Raw genomic sequence first — 12417 nt, forward strand, 5'->3', positions numbered from 1 at the left:
AAGCATAATATTAATTTAATACGATATCCACATTAACTATTGTTAATACAACCTGTGTCACGTGTCATTACAAAATACTTGTTTATACAGAGAAAGACATATTTACAAAAAGATTATTGTTTTCATAAAGCACGACAACATCAGAGTTGACTCCTGTCAAACATAACATCATCATGCCCGTCTTCTCCCAAAAGCACTATCTACAAAAGCTAACAACCTGCAGGGAGGAGATGGAGGGGAATTAGCACGAAGCTAAGTGAGTACGACTAACTACAGGCCATAGCATACATAAGTGTTATACTAATCATGTCACATAGTCTAACACACAAACATCACCCAAGTGCCGTCTACAGAGACTCTGGCGGCTCGGCCAAACCATTAACCACCAGCTGATCGGACTGGGGCTTACCAGAAGTTCCTCCACCACCGTATGTATATACATAATCCACACGCGACGGACGCGTCATTCACATATATATACACCACGGCTGTCTAGGCCACCACATGAGGAACCCAACCCGCAGGTTGATCTCTCCTACCGAGGCCACCACACAATAGGGACGCACTGGGCTCCAGCAGACAAGCATCAACCAACATGCAGTCATCACAATGTACCAACTATCCACAATACTAAGTATATCTAACAAGCATGGCAGTCATAATATAACATGCTACAATATACTATATTCTCCAGTTAGTCCCACTCACCGATTACCAGCAAACGAGAAGGTGTTCAGCTATCTAATCCTTGAACCTTCTCTTTCTCCTTTTCTCCTGAGAAATACATATACACGAGTTAGTTTATGTCCATAAACACCAAATAACACAAATATAGAAATTTTGTCAGAAAATCTGTCCGCTAAAATTTTTCTGTTTGACAGTTTGTACAAAAGAATTTTTAATTATTATCTTTATGAAAATATACTTACATATATATTCTCTTCAGATGTAATCATGGATTTATAGATATCGATTGTTAAATCGGTGATGAAAGATGTGAATGATAACATATGTGAATTAATTATGATAGAAGCCCTTTAAAGCTTCTTTTATCTTTCTCGGGTATTACCTACCCGTTAAAAAAATTCACACGCCATAGTTAATATGAAAATAAATTTTATTACGATCTCGAGATATACGTAAATATATATATATATATATATATATATATATATATATATATATATATATATATATATATATATATATATATATATATATATATATATATATATATATATATATATATATATATATATATATATATATGTATATATGTATATATATTAATCGTGAACAGAAAGTAATGAATTAATATTTCATAATTCATCATTCTCGGTGCTCTTCGGTGTCTGTGGTGATTACAGAGCTTGTGGTGATTGCAGTGTTTGTGGTGCTGGAGAGGATGCTGGTACTGGGGGTGTTGCTATTGGTGTTGGTACTACTTGTGGTACCTGCGTAGTAGATGCGAGCCTAACTTCCAAATCAAACACCGTCACCTCTAGGGTTTCTACTTTACACTCGAGTCTATGAATTAGTTCTACCCATTCTTCCGTAAGGTTTGTCAATTCTTGATATTTAGTTCGAAGTCTTCTAACTTCTTCTAATAATCCTATCTAATTAGAATTTGGGAGTAGAGGACGAATACTATCTTTAACGACATCGAGTCGACCTTCGAGGCGAAAAATCCGTGCGAAAAGAGTGAAAACGGTATTGCGAACAGGTTCGCCGGTAAGCGGATCGAGCACTCCGATGTTAGGTGGTAACTTCGGCTCGTGATATGGAGTACCTTCTTCATTTCTCCATATGGTAAGTATTTCGCGAACCCAACCCCACTTTCTAAAGAAATCACGGTAGTTGATCGGTTGGTGCGCTCCCGTCACGCTGTCTTCGGAGTCAGAGGAACTTGATCGATTTGTAGAGGCCATCTTACGCGATCACAGGAAAGATTTTTGGTATAAAAAGTTTAGTGACAGCAAATGATAGTTGGATGATATTCTCAATGTATAATATGCATAGATATATATAGTACCAGGATCCCTTAGATTATGGAGAAATTTACGGGAGATATCAGGCAAAGTTTACCGTAATAAATACGCTAAGATATGAATTTTTGTCTGTATATTATTCATGCAATCCAGACAGTAAGATATGTCTAGATTAATAATGAAAAGCAAGTGATTCCCTAAGGATGATAAGCAGATAATTTTCGACACGAAATGATAAGCAAAACTTTTGACATGCAGACACGGTCGAAGTCCAGACTTACTAATGCATCCTAATAACTATCAGTTAGACACTAATGCAAGATCTGGTTCGCTAAGACCACCGCTCTGATACCAACTTTCACAACCCGTCCTAATCCATCTGGACGAAGTCCATATCGATTACAAACGATTCACAATAGTTGATTACATCGCGAGGTACTTGACCTCTATATGATATATTTTACAAACATTGCATTCATTTTTGAAAAGACAATCTTTCATTACATCGAAAGTTGACGGCATGCATACCATTTCATAATATATCCAACTATACTTGACTTAATTATAATCTTGATGAACTCGACGACTCGAATGCAACTTCTTTTGAAATATGTCATGAATGACTCCAAGTAATACCTCCAAAATGAGAAAATGCACAGCGGAAGATTTCTTTCATACCTGAAAATAAACATGCTTTAAAGTGTTAACCAAAAGGTTGATGAGTTCATTAGTTTAACATAAATAATCATTTCCATCATTTTAATAGACCACAAGAATTTCATTTCCAGTTCTCATAAATATACGTCTCATGCATAGAGACAAAAATATCATTCATATGGTGAACATCTGGTAACCGACATTAACGAGATGCATATAAGAATATCCCCTATCATTTCGGGAAATCCTTCGAACATGATAAAAATGAATTCGAAGTACTAAAGCATCCGGTACTTTGGATGGGGTTCGTTAGGCCCAATAGATCTATCTTTAGGATTCGCGTCAATTAGCCGTACACTAATTCTCAAAATTAGTGATGTTCCCTAATTCTTAGGCTACCAAACAAAAAGGGGCATATTCGGCTTCGATCATTCAACCATATAATGTAGTTTTGATTACTTGTGTCTATTTCGTAAAACAGTTATAAAAGCAGCGCATGTATTCTCAGTTCCAAAAATATATATTGCAAAAGCATTTAAAAAGGGAGTAATGAAACTCACCTAATGTATTTTGTAGTAAAAATACATATGACTATATTGAACAATGCAGGGTTGGCCTAGGATTCATGAACCTATATCATTTGTATCTTTATTAATACACGTAATTTAAATCGATCGAATATATATATATATATATATATATATATATATATATTATTGGTGATGTAATCTATATATTTCTATAGTGTATTAATAAGTCTCATTGTATATATTTTACTTTTTATATATATATTTAGATATAGATAAGTTATGTGTATTATTATGTATTCATATATAAAATCTTTATTTTTATGCTAATAACTTTACTAACGTCATTAAAACACTTATTTTTATAATCGTATCTAATTTAATAGTAATGATCTAGATAATACTCATAGCAATAATAATGATAGTTTTAGTAAAATAATACTTTTAATAATAATGGTAATTTTAATGGCTTTGATAGAAATTTTCAGTAAACACATAGTATCACTAATATTAATGTTCAATTGATAAGTCTCTTAATGGTACATTGTAATGTTAATAATAATGATGATAATCTTAAATAAGATATTAACTTTAATAATAATGTTAATTTTAGTAAGCATAATAGTTTTAATAACAGTGATGAATTCCCCTAATAATGATAATTATAATAATAGCAGTGTTAATAATAATAATAATCAGATTTATCATAAACTTCATGTTTATTTTCTAAACTTATATTCATAGTTCCTATAACTTAAAATTATAACCATATTCATAATTTTTTCCATGTCAACTTTTATTATAAATTTTGAAATATAAAGGTTATTAATATGTTCATAATCCTGTTAATAATAATATCAATAATAATACTATAACGATAATGTTACTAATGATAATACTAATAGTTTTTAAAATGATAATACTAGTACTAATAGTAATACTTATAATAATAGTAATTATGATACTAGTAATAATAATAATAATAACAATAAAAATAACAATAATATAATACTAGCTATAATAACAATTAACATACTACTAATAATAATAATAACAATAAGAGTAATAATAATAAATAGGAAAAACTACCTCACATTAATAGGTTTTTTAAAAAAAAAACTGCCACCTGCTAGGCTTGAACCCGCAACGTCACGAATAACCCAAACACTCTTAACCCATCATCCATTTTAGTTTTTCTGAAATATTCTAAACTTAAAATTTTATAAACCGTATTTCTAATGCTTTCTTTTCCTCCTTCTTCTTCAAAATCACATCGACCAGAGGTGTTTTATAAATAACGAATCCAATATGTTTGTATTCTTCAATATATTTGGAATATGTTCATATCAGTGTTTTCATTGATTGAAGAAGAAAAAAAGTAAATAAAAAAAAAGAAACAGCATCTGCTGTTCGTAAATGAAGAACACCAAAAAAAAAATTGATTTTGATTTTGAAGAACATTTTAGCTCAAACTTTCTACACGAAAAATGTTTTAAAACCTTCCTATAATCTTTATCAATCCTCAATTTCACTCAATTCGTAACACAAAATTCGAATTTAAATGAAGAACATTGTTTGACTTTTTAGTCTAAAATCTTTGACTCGCAAATTCGGGTTTGATAGGACGAATTGGAATACGAAATTTTGCAGAAATATTAACTAGATAAATCCTAACCTAACTGCATTTTTAGATTTTTTTAAAATTGATACCAAATCGAATTTTTGATAAAAAGTTGGATAACAGAGGCGCTGAACCAGTTTTTTTTAAATACTTTTCTGTTTAACTTGATAATTGGAAGCTGTAACAAATAATGGGATTTATAAGGATAATGAAAATCGAATTACTTTCCTCAAATATATGAGGTGATCGTTTGATATACAGAATAAAAGGGGTCGACATGTTTGATTTCAAAGGACAGTTAGATAAATAAATAAAAAACTTCGAGTGAGATAGTTAACAAAATTTGTCTGTTTACTTGTGTTTAGAATCGTTTTAGAATCAATTCAGAGACAGGAAATAAATCTTAACACAGTTTGATAGTTACTTGCACTGATTCAAATCCATTTTTCCTTGATTTTTCTTTTTATGAAATTAATATTAATAAATAATAATTCAATTAATAATATATAATAATATTACTGAATATTATTAATAATAACATAATAATAATACTATTAATAATAATCATACTAATACTAATAATATTTATGATAGTAATGATATTTTTAATAATAGTATTAATAAATTGTATTATTTTCTAATAATAATAATAATAATAACACTGGTATAATCAATCACATGTATTATATTTCATTTCTACATATAATTATTCATAACAGATTCTAATGTTAATATTAGTTTTTATTTTGATGAAAGTAATACTAACATTTTTAATATTATGCTTTAACTTGTAATTACATTTATAAATTATGAATTTTGTAAAATCTAATAATCATATCCTATATTATATGAATACATCTTTTGAATTTTTAACATTTATATATTTTATATATGTTTCAACATAATAATTATTAATAGAAATTATTTTTTTTATATATTTATCTTATAAGGATTCATAATAATATTTTATATATATATTTTTATATATTCATTTTAATAACAACCTAATTGTTCTGTTTATTATTTTACATTTTTAATTTCAAATTGATTAAAGCGTATTGTTATTAATTCAAATTATTATATATACTATTATATTTATATTTACATATACACACTTATTTATATATATAAATATATATATTTATTTGTAACTAATGGTTCGTGAATCGTCGGAAATAGTCTAAGGGTAAATGATTTCATGTAAACAGTTTCTCAAAATTTCGTAACTCACTATTACAGACTTTGCTTATCTTGTCGAAATCATATAAGATTTAAGTTTAAATTTGATCGAAAATTTCCGGGTTGTCACATTGGCGTGGGCCTAATAATCCAGCAGAAGGAGCAGGCAGATTGGGCCTAATCCAAGGGTTAGTTGGATATGGGCATGGTGAGTTAGTATTGGCCCAATGCGGATTAAAATAATTCTGAGCCCAAGGTGCTTGTGTGGCCCAATGTTGATTTTGGGAAGACCAGTTATTGGACGGGTACCAATTAGGGTTGTAGGACCGAGAGTGATTCTGGTTGCGACCCCGTCCTCGATTACCACCCCGGCCACCACGATTACCATTCCGACCACCACGACCACGGTAGCCAGACGACCACGGTTGTTGCTGTTATAATCTCGCTCGGTCTGGTTCGGATTCTCTTGATTTTTAGCAGTGGAAATTAGGGCAGTGGTGTGAGTACCGTTGGTGTTGGTCATGGAAAGTTGGCGATTTCGAAGTGATTCTTCAAGAATAAGCTTGGACCTAGCATCGTAAAAGGTTGATAATTTCTCCATTTGATTGATGTGAGTGCAAATTTGAGCATAGTTGTCGTTGAGCCCTGCAACTAATTGAAGAACCAATCGGTGAGGTTCGACTTTGGAGTCAACATCGGCAAGTTGATCAGCAATCATCTTAAGTTCTTGACAATAGGCAGCCATGTTTGGAAAATCGTCCAATTTGGTGTTAACGAATTTGTTTTCCAATGCTAATGCTCGAGAGTGCTTGTTATCATGAAAGATATTCTTTATTCGTTCCCAAGTCTTCTTTGCGGAGGTGTCAGGTTCCATGACCATATTCATGAAATCAAGAGAAAGAGTGGCATACATCCATTGTAACACAATGGCATCATGTCGTTGCCATAATTCAGGGGTAATAACATTTGTGTCTTTGCCTTTGGAAGACGATGGAGGTGTTGTTTCAGAGGTAAGGTGATCCAATACATCATGTGCTTTGCAATGGATCTTAAACAATTCTGACCATGAGTTATATTTGCTAGTGTCAAGGTCAAGTTTAATGGGAACTGAATGTTGGATTTGGTGAATCGGTTGAGCAGCAAGCTTAATTGGATCGGTTGACATCACAGTTGTGTAAAAGGGGGACAAGAAAAGAGTAGTTGCAGAGTAGAATAAGGGACAGAGATGGTTTCTGTCGAGAAAAAAAAAACAGGAGGAGAAAAGGTATGTTAGGCTGCTGATACCATATAAGGTTTATAATTCTGTGTATCTCTATTGAATTGATCGACCCCGTATATATACACGAGTTTGTACGCGATATGCCTAACTAGCTCCCTAGCTCCCTGATATTAAGGAATTACAAATCTCTTATAATTCTATCTAATATGTTGACATATTCTAAATATGGATAATATATCTCGCCTACTAACAGCTAATATTGCCCGTCGTCTTCTTACGAATAATCGAAAATGTTTCTACATCACGAACACCCTAAAAAAACAAAATATTAACCATCCTCGCTACAAGTAACCCGTTAACAACAAACCTTTGATACAGTTAAACAATTGCTCCTCGCTCGTCTTGAAACCAGAATCTCAACATAAAATTAATCGCCGAAACAGATTTGAAAGAGATAACTTGGGATAATCTGATTAATTGAAATCCAGCCCTAAACTACAAGTAATCTAAATAACCTTAGTCACCTCCCCCACCAAATACTTGCACACAATAAAGGTTGAACACCCGGTGCATAAGACCTTGAGTCGACAGTCAATCAATACTTAAATAAGTGCGACAAAATAGAACCTGCAACAGGTTAGTCAACTTCGCACGAGATCTCAAAAGGATACGTGCTACTCCTACAGCTTCCCTTCCCCATGGTTTAAAGAGCTTGCCTTAGGCTAACACCCCAAAGAAAAAAGATCAGGGGATGTATTGATCCCCTGATAAAGAACACGAATCCAGCAGGTAAACTTTAGCATGCTAAAAGACCGCGTTCCGAGGAAACACCGAGTAAAGACCGCGTGCTAAGGAAACACCGAGGAAACTTTTGCATGAATTGGGTGGCGCTTCAGCTAGATATAGGACGGAAATCGTGAAGGAATTCGAGTAAAAGGCATATCACCAAGACGAGGCCAAACGCAGTTTTCAATTAAAACACCAATATCACCAAACACCACTCAAATTATCGACCAAACACCACGTAAACCCATAAATTTACCACACAAAAGCAAAAAAGTCACCATCACCAACATACCACCTAAAAACACATTAATTTACCCCGAAATTTCAAAAAACCGACAAACAACAATAGGAAATCAGGCCATCGGAAACAAAGTACCAACAACAATATCTTACTAGATAACAGGATGTTACACTAAGAGTGTAAGGGAGGAGGTGAGAGTAGATATAGCAAGTATTTACAATGCTACTGTATTACATGACTTATGACTCGCTCTCTCGAACAGACCTATGGTAGAACAAAACATACAGATACAGATCACTATTAAAACAACCTTCGTAACATAAGCACAACTCAGTATTATTTACTAATTACTAACAAGTGGCTTATCAAGCATCAAACCGTTTACAAAGGGAAAAGGAGACACGATTACATGTGAAAGTAAACTGGCCTGCTCATAAGCTATCGTACACCAATAATTATTCTATTTATTTTCTGTACAATATATATATCAAACACATAATCCACACGAAGTTTCAAGGCAAAAACCTTTCGAATAAGCTTCCAAATGAAAAGCTGGTTTTAGTTCTTGCTTTGGGTGCCTTTAAGCTCAAAGGGGCTTTTTTGACATTTAGCATCATCGACTGTCCAATTTCCTTTCTAAGTCTTTCGATAGTTTTCATGTCTACTGGATTTCCAGAAGCATCTCTTACGTAAAAAATGTTGACGGCTTGTTCCCCGACTGTTGTCACGCCTGCTCTTGACACAGAAAGCCCGTTTTCACGTAGCACTCGGGTCACTTCTGAAAGTAGTCCTACACGGTCTTTTGCACACAATTCTAGGCTAAGACCCTTTGATCACAAAATAATAAAGAAACTTAGACATATAGTAATTGGTAGTAATCCGTTGTGTGTTTTCAAAATGGGTTAAAAAAATTTAGATACAAATTAAAATCCCAAATAGGTCAAAACTTGAAAGTTGCCCAAAATGTATTTTTTGATGCATATAACCCAAATCGACCTAATAGTAAAAGAATCAAATTTACCACCTCTACAAACAGGTTGCTGTCAACTAAAATACTGAATATGTTGTTATTACTTACCTCGCTTACTCTATGCAGTATTGCAGCCTCAATACACTTGGTGACCCTTTCTTCCTCACCGTCAGTATTAACAGGGGAACCATCCACATGACGTATATAATACTCCTGCACGTTATATATATATATATATATATATATATATATATATATATATATATATATATATATATATAAAACCATCAACCCATTTCACTTAATATTTTGTTTCATTAATTAATACATTTTTATATCTTATCCAAATGGTAACATATCATTGTAGTTCATATTAAGCATACCTGTGTTGCATATGGTCTATCAGATGATATCGTAGCATGAAAAACAACATATTTCATGTCTGTAAGTGTGCAGACAATATCAAACATAAGTTTTGGCCTATCTCTGCACCTCACAGTAACCACCGAATAACCCTTCTCTAAACACCGATCGATTGAAATTTTAAGCTCTAGAAAAGCAACACAATCAGCCTCATTAGTCAACCCTTTGACATCGTAATCCATTTCAGCAAACAACATCTGGTGCAATCGACGATCAATGTGAGTCAACCCCATTGAGAAATTAGTATGACCCATTTTATCATCATCTCCACACACACGAAGGATATTCTTGAGTTGTTCTTCCATAACAGATAATCTGGTTGGATCGTTCATTGCACGAGAAGCAGAATCGTCATTTAAATAAACTACACATGCGATTTTCATGTTGTGGGTCCACACTTCGGCGGCAGAAACGTTAAATTTGAGGTTTGCGATTACAGCAGAGATTTCTGATAATAGACCAGGGCGGTCCCTACCAACAAGCTCGATGGCTGTGTAGTCCCCCATTGAGTGGACTCCGACCCGTTTTGCAGGCCATGTTTTACTTTCATCCGCCGTGTGGCCTTTTGGACCCAGAGCCTAATAAGACAAATCACATTAGTTACATATACATTATAGATGACTTTCAACCCATTTGACTCGTTTAATTCTACATGGGTCAGTTTTGGTTGCCTTTTATCTCAAACGGGTCAAATATGTTTTTAAAGCATAGAATCTAATATATCATTTCATTTCAAAGATTTGTAAATGTTACTGAAATAACATAAGCAAAAACTTACCTTTTCTATGTATTCGATTGTAAGGTTGTCTGTTATTTTATTTCCTTGTTGGTCCGTTACATGAAACACTGCAGAAGAATATAAGGAAACAATAACTAGCCATATTATAGGATATATATAGCATTTATATACATAGAAAAACATCTATCAATAAAAAAACACAGTTGGACAAGAAAAACATGGCAGAAACATACCGTCCATGAACCATCCACCATCAGAGGAAATATATGCTTTAGTAATAATGAGATCGAGGTCTGCTAGAATTTGGACGACTTCGAGCAGTATTCCAGGCTTATTTACACTGTCAACCTAACAAAAATAAAAAAAAAATAAAAATTGATAAACAAAAATTAGAAGGTATTCTATTGACACACAATTGTGACTAAAGATTGGTGTTCTTTTAATATGACTACTTATTAGAAAATATGGTATCCGCGTTATAATATATACTCCGTAATAGATGTAGATATGTCACGTGATTACCTTAACTAAAGTACACTCACCACAACTATCGTTATCCACGTTAACCCTGCAAATGTAGAGCAAGTATAGGCGGTATTAGAAGAAACACAATTCTTTGAAATGTTTTAGAATTATCGAATTCATAATTCATAATATCAAATATAATATGTTAATACATGCAGAACAATACTAATTGAATAATATTATGATCACAGCATCACTAATATTGAATGTCCATGGAAATATAAACATATAATCATGGGTTGATATTGAGTTTCAAGGGTATTTTAGTCATTCTTACCTTGGAGGATTTATTCTGATGCTTAAGCTTTCGTACTCAGGGTCAAAGTATGGCAATCCCCCAGGAGCCATGACGATGCAGGTGTAATTTACAGCAATGTAGCCCACTGTATAATTACATAGTTTTCAGTTTCTATCCAAGTTAAATTAAGTATGTACCAACGTCAAATCACATATTGCTACTCGATAACTAGTGCACCCTGAGACTAATCAACAACAGCATTAGTTAATCACACAACGATGAAGTAGTTGAACAAACATACACCATACCTAAAATCATGCATATATCAGCGATAACTTTTTATCAAATCTCAAAGTTAAACATAACTACATAAGTAGTATGTTTAGTATCAACAAATATTCATACTACAGGGCCATAGGCTAAAGAAACATTCATTTCAATTCAACCTAATTATACTCTGTAGTTTCATGAGTATTCAAGGTTTAAACAATTATTCAGTAACAACCCCAAACATATAGTACAACCTGGTGATTGAACAAATAGCATCAGAAATTATCAATGTAGCAGAATCTTTTGAACTAATAGATAAAATTTTATACAAATTCAAGTAACAGTTAATTAACAGTGATACGGTTGCACAATAAATATGTGACTGCAATTTTGCATTACATTAAAGAGGTAAACTGAAATTGTAAACAGCAGAATTCATAATTGATACTGTAAAAGATAACATACCGGATTAGTGTATTGCCTAAGAATTAAGCTCGAAAGAAAAAACCTAGGAACAAACCTTTTGATGGACAAGAGCAGAAAGAAGAAGCATATTATAATTATATGAAAAAATAGATAGAATATAAAAGAGGAATTGAAGGTTGAAAAGACAGAAACACACGAATTGTGGTGCAAGTGTGGTGCTTTCGACGTCGGAATAACACTATGGAGCTGATTGGTATACCACCATTTTTAGCCATACACCACTAAACATGCATCAAGACAATGTTTTAAAGCACATTAATTAATGGTGTATGGCTAAAACTTGGAGCAGTACGAATCATCACCCGGTACCCTAACACTATACATACCACTATTGATTTGTATATATAAATATATAAATATAATAATCAGTGATCCTTTCCACTATCTAGAAGAATCTCAGTATCTCACCCCTCTCACCCCCTCTCTCTCTCTGTATGTATATACGTACACGCACATTTGTATCTTGATAGGTGTTTGTTTATGTATATTTGTTGATTGTTGATGGTAAGCAAGCCTTGGTGCGATTTTGTGGCAATACTTGTTTCCAA

The 12417-nt window shown here is 32.9% G+C and overlaps 1 protein-coding gene across 4 annotated transcripts; it reads right to left on the reverse strand.

The window, feature by feature from the left end:
- Positions 1–8437: 8437 nt before the first annotated feature.
- On the reverse strand, positions 8438–12047 carry LOC139898911 (ACT domain-containing protein ACR3-like). 4 transcript variants are annotated; one of them, XM_071881711.1, is made up of 8 exons: positions 11904–12047; positions 11153–11258; positions 10873–10918; positions 10584–10698; positions 10390–10457; positions 9572–10189; positions 9297–9401; positions 8438–9045 (listed from the first exon to the last, which is right to left on the reverse strand). In XM_071881711.1, the coding sequence occupies exons 2-8, from the start codon at positions 11221–11223 to the stop codon at positions 8731–8733; spliced, it is 1338 nt and encodes a 445-aa protein (XP_071737812.1). In that variant the 5' UTR covers positions 11224–11258; positions 11904–12047; the 3' UTR covers positions 8438–8730. The 4 variants fall into 4 exon arrangements, with proteins under 4 accessions (XP_071737812.1, XP_071737813.1, XP_071737811.1 ...); XM_071881712.1 differs by having other exon boundaries at positions 11849–11940; XM_071881710.1 differs by having other exon boundaries at positions 11153–11357; positions 11904–11922.
- Positions 12048–12417: the final 370 nt, after the last annotated feature.

The sequence above is a fragment of the Rutidosis leptorrhynchoides genome, chromosome 3 (genome assembly GCF_046630445.1).
Source record: "Rutidosis leptorrhynchoides isolate AG116_Rl617_1_P2 chromosome 3, CSIRO_AGI_Rlap_v1, whole genome shotgun sequence".
Lineage (NCBI taxonomy): Eukaryota > Viridiplantae > Streptophyta > Magnoliopsida > Asterales > Asteraceae > Rutidosis > Rutidosis leptorrhynchoides.

Coding starts and splice junctions, on each gene's coding strand:
- LOC139898911 (XM_071881711.1), bottom strand. CDS start 11,223: ATGGCTCCTGGGGGATTGCCATACTTTGACCCTGAGTACGAAAGCTTA. Junction 10,919..11,152: donor ATCAGAATAAATCCTCCAAG/GTAAGAATGACT, acceptor CTACATTTGCAG/GGTTAACGTGGATAACGATA. Junction 9,402..9,571: donor ATAGACCATATGCAACACAG/GTATGCTTAATA, acceptor TATAACGTGCAG/GAGTATTATATACGTCATGT.